This window comes from Hemiscyllium ocellatum, chromosome 42, assembly GCF_020745735.1.
Source record: "Hemiscyllium ocellatum isolate sHemOce1 chromosome 42, sHemOce1.pat.X.cur, whole genome shotgun sequence".
Lineage (NCBI taxonomy): Eukaryota > Metazoa > Chordata > Chondrichthyes > Orectolobiformes > Hemiscylliidae > Hemiscyllium > Hemiscyllium ocellatum.
In genome coordinates, this window is record NC_083442.1 from 36618905 (window position 1) to 36638861 (window position 19957).

The following is a 19957-nucleotide window of genomic DNA, read 5'->3' on the forward strand; positions in this document are numbered from 1 at the left end:
TCTAAGGAAGTCACATGGGAATAATTTCTAAAGAGTGAGAAGCTAGGATCTGTGAGTGAGTGACCAAGAGAAATAACTAAAAACTCATAAAAACCTGGTAAATATTGGCCTTTATTGCACAAGGAACTGAAATATTAAAGGGAAGAAGTTCTAGCATAGAATGAATCATAGACTCATGCAGAGTCTATATTACCTTTAATTGCCGCTCCAACCACTCTGATTGGATTTGCAACCAAAGACACTTCCTGCAGACATAATTATCAGTAAAATGGAAACTCTCCCTAAACTCCCATATCTGCCAGGAAGAGCACATCACTCTACTAAAGGCTATCTTTGCTTCTTCACAATCTAAAGACCCAGAAAATGGCACCGTTTTATTGCTCTTAAAAAAAACACTGCTCCAGGCTAACTTAGTATTTATAGTTTATGTTTTGAAAATTTAATCAAGATACAGATCTCAATAAGACATATAATCAAGAAAGAAGCCACTATATTCGCTATTGTAGATTTACAGCAAGATTTTACATTAAAACTATGTACTTATCTGCACCTGTGCTGTGAGCTCTCCCACACAGGTTCCCCCAAAGTTCCAAAACAATGCAACAGCATATAAAACAGTAATTGCTGCTCCTGGAATTCAAGGAAATAACCTCCAACACCTAAAATACCTCAAAAAAGGAGCAGCTTTTACAGCCACAGCTTGTTCCTGTCCTCCATCTTGGATTACCTTATTCTCGTAAACTAGAATCAATCCTTTCAGGTTGACCTTCCTGAGAAGCAGTACATAACTCTGCACTGTTACTCCAGATAGAGTTTGACCAGAGCTTAGATCACACTGACATGTAAGGTAAGAGCAGTGAACTGGATAGTTCTTTCTGAGCCAACACAAATGCAGTGGGCCAAATGGTTTCCTTCTGTAGTGCATGAATCAATGATTCATTCAATGCTAGAAGTTCTTCGCTTTAAAATTTCCATTCCCTGTGCAATAAAGGCCAATATTTACCAGGTTTTTAAGATGAGTTTTTAGTTATTTCTCTTGGCCACCATAATCTCAAAGCTCACTTACAGATTCTAGCTTCTCACTCTTTGGAAATTATTCCCATGTGACCTTAGATTTAGAAATAATCTTGAACTACGAACAAGTTAAATTCCACATGCCAGTTTGGCCCACTCACTTTGCCCATTGGTAAATCGTTTGTGGGCTGGTCCTTCATCTGGGAAACCAGACTAACACAAGCTCACCTGATAATGACTAGAGTTAACCTGACACTGACCCAGATTAACCTTGTACTGAAATGACTTAACCTAACAGTGACTTGAGTTTAACTAGACACTGACCAGAGTAAACCTGACCTTTCCCCGAGTCAGCTTGACACGAGTTTCAAAGAAAAGTCACATTGGTCCCAAAATACAAACTCTGCTGAGTTTCTCCAGCACTGTTTACATTTCAGATCTTCAGCATCCACTGTACGACGTGACAGACAGCAGTTGACACTGACACTAGTTAATTTGAAATAGACGCGGGTTAACTGGGCAGTGACCAGCTTAACCAGACAATGATGGTGCCATAGCTAACACTGACACCAGTTAGTGGACCAAGCTGGGCATGAAGTGGGTTAAATTGGAGTCACTCACCGAGAAACCGGCCCAGAAAGGACATGAATGCCTGACCCTGGCCGAGGAGGTGAGCGCCAGAGCGGCGAAGCTGACTGCCACGATCAGGCCCCCGAGGAGCATCTCCGCTGCCCCGAGAGACAGCAGAAGGCGGCGGCGGCGACGATTCCGACCCCAACATGCGGTCGGGCCCAGAGAACGGGATTGACAATCACCGGGCATCGCCAGAGCAGGCAGCGGTGCCGCGGGAGAGTGCGCGCCACGGGTGCGCGCGGGAACAGAGCGCGCTGGCGGGGGTCGCGCGCTGGCGGGGGTCGTGAGCAGCTCGGATCGTTTACCAGGAGAAACGGGGAAACGCGAAAAATAACTGCCGCTACAAGGGGGCGGGGCCGCGGGTGATAGGGCGGGGCCGCGGGTGATAGGGCGGGTCGGAGAGGGCGGAGCTGAGTATAACAGGGCGGGTCGGAGCCCAGTGTGATAGGGCGAGGCGGAGAGGGCGGAGCTGAGTATAACAGGGTGGGTCGGAGAGGGCGAGGCCGTGTGTGATAGGGCGGGTCGGAGAGGGCGGGGCTGAGTGTGATAGGGCGGAGCTGAGTATAACAGGGCGGGTCGGAGCCCAGTGTGATAGGGCGAGGCGGAGAGGGCTAGACCGAATGCAATAGGGCGGGGCCGAGTGTGATAGGGCGGGTCGGAGAGGGCGGAGCTGAGTATAACAGGGCGGGTCGGAGAGGGCGGAGCTGAGTATAACAGGGCGGGTCGGAGAGGGCGGGGCTGAGTATAACAGGGCGGGTCGGAGGGCGGGGCTGAGTGTGATAGGGCGAGGCGGAAGGGTCGAGGCATCGCTAGTTTCAGGTGAGCAGGGAAATGCCGCCGATATCAACGGAAAGAAATCACAGAAATGGTACAAATTCTGAGGCGACCATTGAGCCCATCGTGCATGCAGCGGCCCTTCATGCAGCACCATGCCCTCATAACAAGCGCTTGCCTTTCCACATACACTTACACAACTATATTCAAATAATGACCTTCTCAAATGTTGCCCCATTGAGCCGCTGCTATTTATTCAAAACTTCAGCGAGCTAGTTAAAGAAACTTTCCACTTTAAAAAGAGCTGTCTCCTCCTAAAAGCCGGAACTACTGTAGGGTAGGCAGCATTAATGTGCTTATTGCTGTTTATAAAATAGTTTATTATTATTCGTAACAAAAGGAAGCTGAACAAAAGCAAAAAAAAACTTGTTCTCCTTACTATCTAGTTATTCTCCAGTTATTTCCACTATCAATGAGCTAAATACTATAAATATTTCAATCCTCCATGTAGTTGGGTAGTCTTTCCTGTTCCTCCCTGTATTTTCTTTAAGAAGGCTAGGATCATTTTGATAATAGGATTATAGCAGAACGAAACTGGACTTAGTGTTTGGGGCAATAAATTTCTATAATTTGAAATAAAGGCCAGTTCTTGACTTACTGCAAAATCTATGAATTTTTGATACCACATTAGGTAGTTTTTGTTCACATCTCTGAAAATATGACATTTTCACTAGCTGGCTTCACGCCCTCTCAGGGGGCAGAAACACAACATAAGCAGAGGGCTATTTCTGCATTTTGCGATCGTGGGCAATGGTAACTGACTCCTGAACAAACACTGGTGCTCAGCCAGATGGGAAGTAAACCACAAGATTAAAATAACCAATGTTGCTATCATTATTCACAAGAAAAATGTAAATTAAATACGAGTCAAAGGAAGTAGGAGTATACTTAAGAGGGAAATCATGATTGAAAAACGGGGACATGAGATAGCTTTGTTCAAATAGAATTAAGGAGAAGCCAAAGGGTTTTTACAAATATATTAAAGGACAAAAGGGTAACTAGGGAGAGAATAGGGCCCCTCAAAGATCAGCAAGGAGGCCTTTGTGTGGAGCCACAGAAAATGGGGGAGATGTAAAATATTCATTTAGTATCAGTATTTACTGTGGAAAAGGATATGGAAGATATAGACTGGAGGGAAATAGATGGTGACACCTTGCAAATGTCCAGGAGGAAGTGCTGTTGGTATGCTTTCTTTTATTGGTCAGAGTATTGAGTACAGGAGTTGGGAGGTCCTGTTGTGGCTGTACAGGACATTGTTTAGGTCACTGTTGGACCATTGCGTGCAATTCTGGTCTGCTTCCTATCAGAAAGATGTTGTGAAACTTGAAAGGGTTCAGAAAAGATTTACAAAGATGCTGCCAGGATTGGTGAATTTGAGCTATAGGGAGAGGCTCAACAGGCTGGGGCTGTTTTCCCTGGAGCATCGGAGGCTGAGGGGTGACCTTCTAGAGGTTTAGAAAATTATGAAGGGCATGGATAGGGTAAATAGACAAACTCTTTTCCCTGGGGTCGGGGAGTCCAGAACTAGAGGACATAGGTTTAGGGTGAGAGGAAAGATATAAAAGATACCTAAGGGGCAACTTTTTCATGCAGAGAGTGGTACGTGTATGGAATGAGGTGCCAGAGAAAATGGTGGAGGCTGGTATAATTGCAACATTTAAGAGGCATTTAGATGGGTATATGAATAGGAAAGGTTTGGAGGGATATGGGCCACGTGCTGGCAGGTGGGACTAGGTTGGGTTGGGATAGCTGGTCGGCATGGACAGGTTAGACTGAAGGGTCTGTTTCCATACTGTACCTCTCTAGGACTCAAATATACCCTGCCCCAGCATCCACCACATTTTGGGGTGGCGAATTCCAAAGATTCACAACCCTTTGGGAGAAGTAGTTTCTCAACTGTTTTAATTTGGCTAACTCTTCTCCCTTGACTATGACCTCTTATTCTAGAATGCCCGACAAGAGAAAGCATCCAGTCCATGTCAATTTTATCCATATCTTTAACATCTTGAATATCTCAATGATCTCCCCTCATTCTTCTAAATTCCAGAGTGTATAGACATAAACTGGTCAATCTCTCTTCATACAATAAACCCCTCCTCTCTGGGATCAATCTGGCGAACCTCCTCTGAACTGCCTCCAATGCCATTACATCTTTCCTCACATAAAGGGACCAAAACTGTGTACAATACTCCAGGTGCAGTCTCACCAATGCCTTGTCCAACTATATTCCCAAACTAAACTAGCCCCATCTGCCTTTTTGGCGTATATCCTTTCTAAACTTTCCTGTTCATGTACTTATTCAAATGTCTTTTAAATTGTACTTGCATTCATGACTTCCCCTGGCAGTTCATTCCATATGCGAACCACTGTGTAAAAACAAAAAAAAAATTGCCACTCGTCTTTCTTAAATCTTTCTCCTCTCATTCAAAATATGCCACTAGCTTTGAATTCAATCACCCACCCTAGGGAAAAGACCATTGCTATTCATCATATCTGTACCCCTCATCATTTTTATAAGCCTCTATAAAGCCACCCTTTAACCTCCTACAGTCCAGTGAAAAATGTCACAGCCTATTTTTCCAAACTCAAACGCTCCATTTCTGGCAACATCGTGGTAAATCATTTCTGAACCATCTCCAATTTTATAATATCCTTCCAGACCAGAACGGCATACGGTACTCCAGAAGAAGCCTTACCAACATCCTGTACAACCTTAACATTATTTTCCAGCTCCTATACTCAATGGTCTGAGCATTGAAGCCTAGCATCCTAAATGCTGCCTTAACCACCCTGTGATGCTAACTTCAAAGAATTATGAACTTGAACCCCTAGGTTTCTCTGTTCTATAATACGACCCAGGGCCCTACCATTAACTTTGTAAGTTCTGCCCTTGCTTGTTTACCAAAACGCAAGACCTTGCATTTCTCCAAATTAAACTCCATCTGCCACTCTTCAGTCCATTGACCCAATTGATCAAAGATTCTTTGTAACATTGGACAACCTTCTTCCCTGTCCACTATACCACCAGTTGTAGTGTCATCTACAAACTTACCAACCACACCTCCTATATTCTCATCCAAATTATTAACATAAATGACAAACAAAACTCGTCCCAGTACCAATCTCTGTGGTGCATCACTGGTAATCACTACCTTTCTGAAAGGCAACCCTCCACCACCAAACTTTGCCTCCCACCATCAAATCAATTGTCAAGCTCACCCCAAATCCAACATGATTTAACTTCACTGATTAGTATCCCATGCAGAACCTCATCAAAGGCTTTACTAAAGTCCAAGTAAACAATGTCTACCACTATGCCCTCAATTTTCTTGGTTACTTGCTCAAAAAACCAAATCAAATTTGACAGACATGATTTCCCTTTCACAAAATCATGATGACTATCCCTAATCATTCCTTGCCTCTCAAAATGTATACATATATTACCTGTCAGACTCACAGGTGGTCTTCTTAAATAAAGGCACATTAGCCACCTCACAATATCTCATCCATGGTTTCAGGTTATAAAAGTATTTTTGCTAGGGTCCCTGCAATTTCCTCCCTAACTTGCCACAAAGTCCTGGGATACACAATCAGGTTCTGGAAATTGATCTACCTTTGTTTTCTAAGACCTCTTCTGTAGCATGAGCTGTTTTCAAAAATACCAATATTTATTTCCCCCAAGTTCTCTCGCCTCCATTTCTTCCTCTGCAGTAAAAACTGATGCAAAATATTCATCTAATATCTCACCCATGTCCCAAGGTTCAACACGGTGAGCTCATTGATCTTTAAGGGGCCCCGCTCTCTCTCTAGTTGCTTTTTTGCTCTTAATGTACTTGCAGAATCTCTTTGGATTAATCTTAATCCGAGCAGTGAAGTCTACGTCATATCCCCACTTTGTCTTCCTGATTTCCCTCTTAAGAATGCCCCTGCACTCTAAGTTCAAGAGATACATTTGATCCCAGTTGTTATCTATGATTCTTCTTTGTTTTCTTCACTAGAACCTTCATATCTTTATTCCTCCATTGTTCTCTAATCTTATCAGCCTTACCTTTCAATGTAACAGAGTGCCCCAAACTCTTTTTATTACACTTTTGAAAGCTTGCCTCATACCATTAAAATTTGCCTTATTCGAATAAGAACTTGAACATTTAGGAAGGCTTATCCTTTTCCATATTTATTTTAAAACTAATAGTATAATGATCATTAGTCCTCAAGTGCTCCCCACCTAACACTTCAGTCACTTGCCTTGCCTTATTTCCCAAGAGTACATCCTGGTGTGCTCCTTCTCTAGTGGGAACATTTCCATATTGAAGAAAATTTTTATAGAAAATCATATTTAACAAATTCTTCACCATCCAAGCCTTTAACACAAAGGCAGTCTCAGTCAATATTTGCAAAGTTAAAATCTCCTACTTTACAACCTCATTAATTTTGCATGTATGTGAGATCTCTCTACACCTCTGCTTTTCAATTTCCCTCTGACTATTGGAGTACTATAGTACAATCCCAACAAGGTGATCATCCCTTTCTTATCTCTCATTTCAAACCACATATTTTAACTGGATGAGCCCTCAGAAATATTCTACTTATAATCATAATGTCTTCCTTAAATCAAAAAGGACCACTTCCGCATCTCTCTTTCTCACATTCCTATATAATCTGAAACTTCGAACATTGAGCTGCCAGTCTGGCCTTCCCTTAGCCAAGGTTCTGAAATAGCCATGACACCTCAGTCTCATGTTCCAATACATGCCCTGATAGAACATAGAAAAATACAGTGCAGTACAGGCCCTTTGGTCCTCGATGTTGCGCCGATCCAAGCCCACCTAACCTACACTAGCCCACTATCCTCCATATGCCTATCCAATGCTTGTTTAAATGCCCATAAAGAGGGAGAATCCACCACTGCTACTGGCAGGGCATTCCATGAACTCACGACTCGCTGAGTAAAGAATCTACCCCTAACATCTGTCCTATACCTACCACCCCTTAATTTAAAGCTATGCCCCCTCGTAATATCTGACTCCATACGTGAAAAAGGGTTCTCATGGTCAACCCTATCTAAACCCCTAATCATCTTGTACACCTCTATCAAGTCACCCCTAAACCTTCTTTTCTCCAATGAAAACAGCCCCAAGTGCCTCAGCCTTTCCTCATACGATCTTCCTACCATACCAGGCAACATCCTGGTAAACCTCCTCTGCACCCGTTCCAGTGCTTCCACATCCTTCCTATAGTATGGCGACCAAAACTGCACACAATACTCCAGATGCGGCCGCACCAGTGTCTTATACAACTGCAACATGACCTCAGGACTCCGGAACTCAATTCCTCTACCAATAAAAGCCAGTACACCACATGCCTTCTTCACAGCACCATTTACCTTGGTGGCAATTTTCAGAGATCTGTGTACATGGACACCAAGATCCCTCTGCTCATCCACACTACCAAGTATCCGACCATTAACCCAGTACCCCATCTTCTTGTTACTCTTACCAAAGTGAATCACCTCACACTTACCTACATTGAACTCCATTTGCCACCTTTCTGCCCAGCTCTGCAGCTTATCTATATCCTCACTGTCAACAACTCCACCGACTTTCGTATCATCCGCAAACTTCTCACCCAACCTTCTAGCCCCTCCTCCAGGTCATTTATAAAAATGACCAACAGCAATGGTCCCAAAACAGATCCTTGCGGAACACCGCTGGTAACTGCACTCCAAGATGAATCTTTACCATCAACTACTACCCTCTGTCTTCTTCCAGCCAGCCAATTCCTAATCCAAACCTCCAACTCATCTTCAATGCCATACCTCCGTATTTTTTGCAGTAGCCGACCATGGGGAACCATATCAAACACCTTACTGAAATCCATATACACCACATCTACCGCTTTACCCTCGTCCACCTCCTTAGTCACCTTCTCAAAGAATTCAATAAGGTTTGTGAGGCATGACCTGCCCTTCACAAAACCATGCTATCCTTGATCACATTATTCCTATCCAGATGTTCATAAATCCTATCCCTTACAATTCTCTCTAAGACGTTACCCACAACAGAAGTGAGACTCACCTATAGTTACTAGGGTTATCCCTACTCCCCTTCTTGAACAAGGGAACCACATTTGCTATCCTCCAGTCTTCTGGCACTATTCCTGTAGACAATGAGGACATAAAAATCAAGGCCAATGGCTCTCCAATCTCCTCCCTTGCTTCTCAGAGAATCCTAGGATAAATGCCATCAGGCCCAGGGGACTTACCTATTTTCACCCTATCCAGAATTTCCAACACGTCTTCCCTATATACCTCAAAGCCATCCATTCTAATTAATTATGACTCAGTATTCACATCGGCAACAATGTCCTGCTCCTGAGTGAATACTGACAAAAAGTATTCATTCAGTGTCACCCCAATCTCTTCAGCCTCCACACGCAACTTCCCACTACTATCCTTGACTGGACCTATTCCCTAGTCATTCTTTTATTCCTGACATACCTATAGAAAAGCCTTTGGGTTTTCCCTAATCCTACCAACTAAGGACTTTTCATGTCCCCTCCTTGATGCTCTTAGCTCTCTCTTTAGATCCTTCCTGGCTACCTTATAACTCTCAAGCGCCCAAATTGAACCTTCACGCCTCATCTTTACATAGGCCGCCCTCTTCCATTTAACGAGGGATTCCAATTCCTTATTAAACCACGGCTCCCTCACATGACCCTTTCCTCCCTGCCTGACAGGTACATACTTAAAGGACACTCAATAGTTGCTCCTTGAACAAGCTCCACATATCAACTGTGCCCTTCCCTTGAAGCCTACTTTTCCAAGCCACGCATCCCAAGTCGTGACCTCTTGCCCTGCAGTGCACACTTATCCCTCTCCATCACTAGAGTAAAAGTCACCGAATTGTGGTCACTGTCCCCAAAGTGCTCACCTACCTCTAATTCTAACACCTGGCCTGGTTCGTTACCCAGAACCAAATTCAGTATGGCCTCACCTCTTGTTGGCCTGTCTACATATTGTGTCAGGAAACCCTCCTGCACACATTGGACAAACACCAACCCATCTAATGAACTAAAGCTATAGCTTTCCCAGTCAATATCTGGAATGTTAAAGTCCCCCATAACAACCGCCCTATTACTTTCATTCTTCTCCTGAATCATCCTCGCAATCCTTTCTTCTACATCTCTAGGACTATTAAGAGGCCTGTAGAAAACTCCTAACAGGGTGACCTCACCTTTCCTATTCCTAACTTCAGCCCAAACTACCTCAGATGGCGAGTCTTCATCCTTCGTCCTTTCCACCGCTGTAATACTATCTTGGACAAGCAATGCCACACCTCCCCCTCTTTTACCCCCACCTCTGACCCTACTAAAACATTTAAACCCTGAAACCTGCAACAGCCAATCCTGTCCCTGTTCTACCCATGTCTCCGTAATAGCCACAACATCGAAATCCCAAGTACCAACCCACGCTGGAAGTTCACCTACCTTATTCCTCTCCTGCGCGCTTTTATAGGTTAAAAAAAAATCTACCCAGGTAAGCTTGCGCTACACCAGCTTCCGGGTCAGCTCTGCACTATTTTAAAAAAAAATTTCAAATTTAAACCGTTAAACAAACATCAGCGAGCCTTCAAGCAGCCACTGCCAAACAGCCCTTACCTGCTCCGCTGAGAGCGTGAGCCTTACTTGCAAGGTTGCTTGTAATGAATTAAATGCAGTTTAATTCAAAATATTAACTGCTTTCTCTCCACAAATGCTGCCAGACCTGAGCTTCTTCAGCAAATTCTGATTTTATTCAGTAAAGATCAGCCATTTGACTCACTCATATGAACTGAGAAATTATAGTTTCTCTACGCTGATGATTATGGTGCTAAAGGCACAAAATAATAGAACATTTCCTTGATCTATTTTCTCCATCAGTTGCATTTGAGGCAGAAAATTCGACAGTTAATCCCAATTAAGTACCAGCTTTGAAGAATGTCCTCTCCCTTCCCATTTCCTGAACTCTGCATCCACATTTGACCTTGACCAGAGACTCACACCTGTGGTGGGGCCAGACAGCCTCCACAACAGGTCGTCAGGAGTGAAGAAGACTCACACTTTCAGGCATGACCAGAATAATAGTCTGAGGATAAATAAACCAGAGTTTGAAAATATTTCATTTCATTATGCATGAGTAGCGTCCAACAAAATGTTTCGTCTTCTGTCATTATATTCTGAGTGAAAGTTCTGACAACATCGAACTACAGAAAAACGACTGATTAGAAATTCCTCACGCTATTAAAATGAATCTTATGTCTGGGGAAGAGTTGAAGCTTAAGGTACAAGAACACAGCACAATTTAGCATTCTCAGCAGAAGATCGTTGCTAAGATCCAACCCATCTGTTAAATCCCATGACCAAATATCTGCTCGTGCATTGATTTGCAGCTTTTGACACAATGATTCATATAGTCAATCCTGCTATAACACATGTTTTTTCAACTCTAATTGGCTTTAATGCGATTAAAGAATTTAGACAGTTATTTGTAGAACACAAACTACTCTTACCTGTATTGGCTATAATGAGATTCCGGACTCGTTAGTTTAAATGGCATGGCTATTGCACAATTTTCTTATAAAGCAAGAATGCATGAGAACAGGAATATCACGTTACATCAGAACCTACTCAAAGTGTACAGCCTTTCAATGCTCTGACCCAGACGTAATCTGTGGTGCTTGATAGCTGCAGAAGCCCTGTAGTGCCGAAATTCTTAAGGACACCTTGCAGAAGGCTCTTGAATGACTGTAGAAAACACTTAAAAGTGGCAGCACCATGGAGGTTGAGTTGGTTTCTGACATTGTGCATACAAGCTCTAATTTCATGAATCAGCCTAACTTCAAATTTTTTTGATTTACTTTTTAAAATGGTACAATTGAATTTGTTTATTGTCACAAGTTTCACTTATGCAAATGAGCAAATAAACAAAAAGAAACAAAAAAAATTTCCAGCCCAGGAACAGGCCCTTCAGCTCTCCAAGCCTGAGCCAATCCAAATCCACTGTCTAAACCGGTTCCCCAATTCCAAAGCATCTGAATCCCTCTGCTCCCCACCTACTCATGCATCTGTCCAGGCGCATCTTGAATGAATCTACCATGCCATTCTCTACTACTCTGCTGGCAACACATTCCAGGCACCTACCACCCTCTGTGTAAAGTACTTGCCGCATGTATCCCCCTTTAACTTTTTACCTCTCACCTTGAAAGCATGACCACTCGTTAGTGAATCCTTCACCCTGGGGGGATTCCTGATGAAGGGGTTTTGCCCGAAACGTCGAATTTCCTGTTCCTTGGATGCTGCCTGACCTGCTGCGCTTTAACCAGCAACACATTTTCAGGAAAAAAAATCTCTATTTACCCTATATATACCCTTCATGACCTCAATCAGGTTCCTCCCTCAATCTCCTTTTTTCTGCTGGAAACAATCCTAACCTACTCAACTTCACTTCATAGCTAGCACCTTCCATACCAGGCAACATCCTTGTAAATCTTCTCTGCACCCTCTCCAAAGAATCCACATCCTTTTGGTAATGTGGTGGCCAGAACTGTACACTATTCTAAATGCGGCTGAACCAACGTCCTGTCCAATTTTAACATGACCTACCAGCTCTTATACTCAATACCCTGTCCAATGAAGGCAAGCATACCAGATGCCTTCTTGACCACTCTATCCACCTGTACAGCAACCTTCAGGGTACAATGGACCTGAACTCCCAGATCTCTCTGCTCAACTTTTCCAAAGGCTCTTCCATTTACTCTATAATTTTATGCTAGAATTAGAAATCCTAAATCGGAGGTGTGATACATTTTATCTGGATTGAACTCCATCTGCCACTTCTCCGCCCAACTCTCCAGTCTCTCTATATTCTCCTGTATTCTTTGACAGTCCCCTATGCTTTCTGCTACTCCACCAATCTTTGCCTCATCTGTAGACTTGCTGATCATACCAACACTGCCCTCTTCCAGATAATTTATGTATATCACATACAACAGTGACCCCAGCACTGACCCCTGTGGAACACCACTGGTCACCTTTCTCCATTTCAAGAAACTCCTTTCAACTCCTACTCGGTCTCCCGTTGATCAACCAGTTCTTTATCCACCTAGATAGAACCCCCGCACTCTATGGGACTTCACTTTCTTCATTAGTTTACCATCAGCCATCCAACACCGTAGAAAGACAATCAGATGTTTGCTCTATATACAGTCCATTTATTGATTTGAATCTGACTGTCCTTGGTATCCCTGCAGTAATTTGTATCCGCACTGCTAATCAAAATCCTTTCGCTACATAGATGCGGGGTGAGCATTAACCTGAACGTAGCTCTGACTGATTAGACAGTCAAAAGTTCTGATGGAGACTGCTGACTGGTCTTTCCTCTTATATCAATAATAGACATTGAGGGATGTTTGAGGGGGCAGGTGAAATACACCCCAATAACAGTCTGTGCCTTCATAGAGTCATAGAGATGTACATCATGGAACAGACCCTTCGGTCCAACTTGTCCATGCCGACCAGATATCCCAACCCAATCTAGTCCCACCTGCCAGCACCTGGCCCACATCCCTTCAAACCCTTCCTATTCATATACCTATCCAAATGTCTTTTAAATGTTACAATTGTACCAGCCTCCACCACTTCTTCTGACAGCTCATTCCATATACGTACCACCCTCTGCATGAAAAAGTTGCCCCTTAGGTCTCTTTTATATCTTCCCCTTCTCACCCTAAACCTATGCCCTCTAGTTTTATCTCTCCAACCCCAGGGAAAAGACTGTCTATCCTCAACAGTGGCCTAACCAATGTTCTGTATAGCTGCAACATGACCTCCCAACTCCTGTACTCAACACTCTTGACCAATAAAGGAAAGCATACCAGACGCCTTCTTCACTATCCTATCTACCTGTGACTCCACTTTCAAGGAGCTATGAACCTGCACTCCAAGGTCTCTTTGTTCAGCAACATTCCCTAGGATCTTACCATTAAGTGTATAAGTCCTGCTAAGATTTGTTTTCCCAAAATGCAGCACCTCACAATTATCTGAATTAATCTCCATCTGCAACTTCTCAGCCCATTGGCCCATTTGATCAAGATCCTGTTGTAATCGGAGATAACCTTCTTCGCTGTCCACTACACCTCTAATTTTGGTGTCATCTGCAAACTTACTACCTATACCTCAAGCGAGGGCTGGCAGAGGGAAGAACAAAGTTAAACATGAATAGGTTATCAGACAAACAAATGACTACAATTGATATTTTAAAAAGATTTTTATTCAATAATAATGATATATTTAGAAATGTGTAATTTGAGTAATCACAGGAAATAGTCAGACCCATTTGAAAGTGAAGTGATTAACAGAAGCCATGTTAGAATCCCCAGTGAGCCACGTACTGCCGTGCCAGAATAAATTGTCCATTAGTACAAAAATACATTTTCAGCACACAGTACAGTAACCTGTCACTTTATCCAAAGATCCCTCATTGCACTCCAACATTCCCAAACAGTGCCTTAAAACAAAGGACGCAGTGCCTTTACACAGAAAAACGTCATTCTCAAAAAAGACAGCAACATTATTACAAAGCTGTAGAAATTTAAATGTTTTTTAAAATTGTAAATGTTGATTTTATTGCTGCAATTATACAACTGCTCAAAAGGCCTCATAGCGACAGAATATAAAGATCCTCTTTAGAAAGTTCTTTTCAGTTTGTTTTATACAAAATAAGACATAAAAAATGTTAATTTACAAACCGAGTTCCAAGGTGAAATCAGGGTTTATGTACAGCCACAGATCTTCGCAATTTTTCTACCAATCCCACAGCATAGCAGGACATCCAAACTTAATTTGTTCAGAAGTTCCTGCCAACCAATTATACACACTCAAAGCCAAACTAAAAGACATAAAAAAGTAGCATGTATATTCGAACTAGGATATGGTTACCTTATAAACATGTAAAGATTCTAAAGTTATAGAATGTAGAAAAATCTATTTAGTTAGTATTTTAAATCACAGCTACAAAACTAAATGTAAGGCATCCCTGCTGGTTAACTCAAAACTGGGAAAATGTTACAATTCAGACTTGTATCACTTCAAGCTCATCTGCAATTCTTTTCACAGAATTTAGAATGTAAGCATTTACATTTTAGTTTGTCCAACAACCTGCTTTTTGATTGTGAGATAGCAGGTTATTGCTTAAATCTGTGTTCCATCCACTGCCTAGATATCCTGACATAATTGTCATCAATAACCCACTTTAACCTTTAAAAGTGATCAATCAAAACCGAGACACAATTTGTCCCCACATGGTAATTAGGGTCTCCAGGTAGGGATTTGTTCTGCCAACTCTTAGGATCACCTGGAAGAAAGAAACAGACCAATTAGTTTAATACCAAACCAATGTTTCACTCATGAAGGGAAGGGATTTTAGCAAAGGTCAATGGGCCAGTTTCTACATTTGTCACCCACACGTACGGCCAGGGCAAGTTTAGTGCAGGGTAAATATGATGCAATATTCCATTTAGAACCCGCTCTAAGTTCTAGGGAGCCATTTCCAACAGCCAGAAGCAAATTCTAGTTAAAGCAGCTGCAGTATCGAATTTTCAGATGAGGCAGCTTTCCCAAGTCAGTTACATTCAAGCACTCCTGCAGCTTGTCTGAATTTCTTTTAATCAGGATGAACATAGCATCCTTGCAGTTTAACAAAATAGAAGGAAAGGCAACCAGTTCTTCATCCAGACACATGGAACAGCCATGGGGACCAAATTTGCACCCAATATGCCAACATTTTTATGCATAGGTTCGAACAAGACTTCTCTATGCAGGATCGCCAACCAACATTATACACCAGGTACATTGACAACATTTTCTTCCTCTGGACCCATGGTGAGGAGTCACTGATTAAACTACACAGTGACATCAACAAGTTTCATCCCACCGTCAAACTCACCATGGACTACTCTTGACTATCTGTCTCATTCTTGGACACATGCATCTCCATCAAGGATGGACACCTCAGCAACACACACTACCGCAAACCCACAGACAACCTCACAATGTTACACTTCTCCAGCTTCCACCCAAAACATATTAAAACAGCTATTCCCTATGGACAAGCTCTACGCGTACACCGGATCTGCTCAGATGAGGAGGATCGTGACAGACACCTGGAAGTACTCAGGGATGCCCTCACAAGAACGGGGTATAATGCCAAACTCATCGACCGCCAGTTCCGACGTGCCACAGCAAGGAACCATAATGACCTCAGGAGACAGACACATGCTGCAACCAACAGGGTACCCTTCGTTGTTCAGTATTTCCCAGGAGCTAAAAACTACGCCATGTTCTTCGTGACCTGCAACACATTATCAATGAGGATGAGCACCTCACCAAGACCTTCCCCACACCTCCACTACTTGCCTTTAAACAATTGCCAAACCTCAAACAGATCATTGTTCGTAGCAAGCTGCCCGGCTCTCAGGACAACACCAAACAACCCTGTCACGATAGGCGCTGCAAGAAGTGTCAGAGTGTGGACACAGATACCACCATTACACATGGGGACACCTCCCACCTTGTACATAGCAGGTACTCATGTGATTCAGCCAACATTGTCTATCTTATACGTTGCAGGCAAGGATGCCCACAGACATGGTACATTGGGGAAACCGAGCAAAGGCTACGACAATGGATGAATAATCAACAGACAGGAGTGTTCCCTCCCAGTTGGGAAACACTTCAGTGGTCCAGGACATTCGACCTCGGACCTTCAGGTGACCATCCTCCAAGGCGGACTTCGGGACAGGCAGCAGAGAAAAGTGGCCAAGCAGAGGCTGGATACCCATAGGGAGGGACTCAACCGGAACCTTGGGTTCATGTCACATTACAGGTGACCACCATCGCACTACACACACACACACACACACACACACACACGTACACTTTCTCACATTCACAACCCCCAACCCAGATAGACACACACACAGATAGTCAAAGACCCACATGCAAACACATTTTGTGGGGTAAATTTGTACTTACAGGGTTACATTGTATTTTGCTCAAAAACTGCATGCATTCATAGAACATAGAAAATAGAACATAGAAAAATACAGCGCAATACAGGCCCTTCGGCCCTCGATGTTGCGCCGACCGAAGCCTACCTAACCTACACTAGCCCAATAACCTCCATATGCTTATCCAATGCCCGCTTGAATGACCATAAAGAGGGAGAGAGTCCACCACTGCTACTGGCAGGGCATTCCATGAACTCACAACCCGCTGAGTAAAGAATCTACCCCTAACATCTGTCCTATACCAACCTCCCCTTAATTTAAAGCTGTGTCCCCTATCTAAACCCCTAATCATCTTGTACACCTCTATCAAATCGCCCCTAAACCTTCTTTTCTCCTATGAGAACAACCCCAAGTGCCTCAGCCTTTCCTCATACGATCTTCCTACCATGCCAGGCAACATCCTGGTAAACCTCCTCTGCACCCGTTCCAGTGCCTCCACATCCTTCCTATAGTATGGCGACCAAAACTGCACACAATACTCCAGACAAGGCTGCACCAGAGTCTTATACAACTGCAACATTCATGTAGAACTCTGTTATCTCATTTTTTAGATTAGAATCAATCTAAATATTATGGCATTGACAGAGAACACAGGGGGCCAACACCTTCAACATATTGTCTAGCTATCACCCATTGTTAACAGCTAACCTGAGAATGCAACTTTTAAAAAAAGATTTTGTGATTTACAGATTAAAGTGAAACTTTCATGGTATTCAAACAGATGAAAGACTTAATCAATTTTTCAATGTATAATTTCAGTTACATCGCACTGTAAATTTTTGCTATAAATTCTGTGTGAGAGTGGAGGGCTCAATCCTATCACCTGATGAAGTAGCAACGCTCCGAAAGCTAGCGTGCTTCCAATTAAACCTGTTGGACTATAACCTGGTGTGATTTTTAACTTTGTACACTCCAGTCCAACACTGGCATCTCCAAATTATAGAAGGAAAGGAATTACTTGCAACATATTCATTTTTGATTCATTATTAATATGCAATGTTAATATTTTATATATGAACACTGCATGCTGCACATCAATTCTGAGAAGAATAAAGCTTAAGCGAGAAGTTTTACAACTGATACTAAGAGCTGGTTATGAACGAGCAAAGGAGTTGAAGGGTCTTGAGCATCAGCATTTCCAAACACTAGTCAAAAATTCAGTAGAGACTGTCTGAGAGTTTTAAACGCAATTAATTAATAACTTAGATAAAGTTAATACACAGATCAGGGAAGGCACAAGGGACAACTCAAATTAAGTGACAATCTTTGTGCTTTCTGATCATATCTTCAAGACAGCTAGCAAAGTTAGGGATGGCCACACAATTAATTGACCTGCAAACATTATACAAAGCCATGATTAAGCAGCCCTTAGGACAGGGTGCATTAAATGACAAGTGACAATTCAAACAAAGCCAGGGTGGGATAGTTAAACTAATTCTGACCAATGCATTAGATTATGTTAATAATGCTTAAATCAAAGTTCAACATTTATCAGGAAGCTTCCAATTTGATGGATGACAATTATTTGACACAATTTGGCAAATTGACATAATTTATGATATTTCAGTAACCAGCTGGAACAGAACAGTGCATAAGGTCAAAGTACTGAGTACAGGAGTTGTGAGGTCATGTTGCTGCTGTACAGGAAATTGGTCAGGCCACTGCTGGAATATTGCATGCAATTCTGGTCTCCTTCCGATCAGAAAGATGTTGTGAAACTTGAAAGGGTTCAGAAAAGATTTACAAGGATGTTGGCAGGGTTGGAGGATTTGAGCTACAGGGAGAGGCTGAACAGGCTGGGGTTGTTTTCCCTGGAGTATCAGTGGTTGTGGGATGACCTTATAGACATTTACAGAATTATGAGGGGCATGGATAGGATAAACAGACACAGTCTTTTCCCTGGGGTCAGGGAATCCAGAACTAGTGGGCATAGGTCTAGGGCGAGAGGGGAAAGATGAAAAAGGAACCTAAGGGGCAACTTTTTCATGCAGAGGGGGTACGTGTATGGAATGAGCTGCCAAAGGATGTGGTGGATGCTGATACAATTGCAACATTTAAGAGGCATTTGGATGGGTATATGAATAGGAAGGGTTTGGAGGGATATGGGCCGGGTGCCAGCAGGTGGGACTAGATTGGGTTAAAATCTCTGGTCGGCATGGACGGGTTGGACCGAAGGGTCTGTTTCCATGCTGTACATCTCTATGACTCTAATATAAAGGCTTAGTGAGCCAATCTGTTTGTTCAATGTATCATTTTGGCCATGATATGTTTAGAAAATCCTGTATCCCTTGCTTCCAACACTTTGCTCCTCTGCAGCCATCTTCAAGTTACCGCAGCACTCTTAGAATGCTCCAAAAGTCACTACATGCATGCCCTTCACAGCTCATTTCATTCCAACATTGAGTCAAATACATTCCAATTTACACATCCTAGCCCATACCTTCCAATGAATGCTTATACCTTACTCCTGGAGGTCAACCAGTGCTAAATGGACAGAACCTGTTGCAATGAAGACCCTACAAATCTTGCATTAAATCATAATCACAAATTGTATAAAAGGTGAACAGGTTTCTTGCACCCAACAGTGAAAGTAACACCAGCAAAATTGCAATCTTTAAACATTATCTAGTTTAACACAAAGAACAGGCAGGTATTAGCCTTCATCGACTGTCAAAATTATTTTCTGCATATTCTTTCAAAATCAAGCAGCAGGTTTTGATTCAGCCTCTGTGTAAGACAATTATGAGTGCATGATATTTATTTACAGAACGAACCTGACCTCTAGAGTGAAATGAAGGGAGCTGACACTAGTCAGAGAAAATTCAACAATACAAATTAAACACATCCTAAACAAACTGAAACAGAGCAGGTAAAGAACCGGAGAGCCACTCCTGTGCCAAGAAAACTCCAGATAATGCAGAGAGAGACAAAGAGTGAGAGAGAGAGCGAGCGAGCATACCCGACGAGGAATCTGAGGATTTTAGAGCAAAAGACCAACCATCTGGAGTCATAGACGCACAGTGAGGTAAGCGCAGCTCCACAGGCTTCAGGAACTTCAAGCCATGGGGTCCACACATCACCAGTGGGCTCAGGAGTGTTTCACCTAGAAAATAAAAGGCATTAAGATCAATGCATTAAAATTAGAACTGAATATAGAGGTGAACAAACCAATGAAGTGGACCCCTGAGAAACAACTGTGGTTCATCATTCACAAATGCTTCTTCCTGTCAGTCAGCTTTCCTGCTGGTAAAACCTAACTGAAACAAAGGATTTTGCTTCGCTAGATCTTTTATACATTTTCACTTTTACCTCAATTCTGCTCTTGACTAACAATTGGAGCTCATTTTCTGGGAAGCATAGATCTCCAAAAAACA

General features: G+C 42.7%; 2 protein-coding genes across 6 annotated transcripts in view; both read right to left on the minus strand.

Annotated features, from left to right (window-relative positions):
- fam189a1 (family with sequence similarity 189 member A1) overlaps positions 1 to 1909 on the minus strand; it is a 109489-nt gene extending 107580 nt beyond the window's left edge. Inside the window, exon 1 of the mRNA XM_060853692.1 lies at positions 1636 to 1909. Within this exon, the coding sequence (XP_060709675.1) occupies positions 1636 to 1836 (201 nt within the window). The 5' untranslated portion in view covers positions 1837 to 1909. The remainder of the gene's footprint in view (positions 1 to 1635) is intronic.
- An 11855-nt stretch (positions 1910 to 13764) lies between these two features.
- The window catches only part of tjp1a (tight junction protein 1a), a 198024-nt gene continuing 191831 nt past the window's right edge, over positions 13765 to 19957 (minus strand). For 3 of the 5 annotated variants that reach the window (XM_060853896.1, XM_060853902.1, XM_060853900.1), the window contains 2 exons: positions 19543 to 19686; positions 13765 to 14869 (listed from right to left, as the gene is read on the minus strand). In XM_060853896.1, the coding sequence (XP_060709879.1) occupies positions 14775 to 14869; positions 19543 to 19686 (239 nt within the window). In that variant the 3' untranslated portion in view covers positions 13765 to 14774. The remainder of the gene's footprint in view (positions 14870 to 19542; positions 19687 to 19957) is intronic. The other 2 variants (XM_060853901.1, XM_060853899.1) reach the window with 2 other exon arrangements.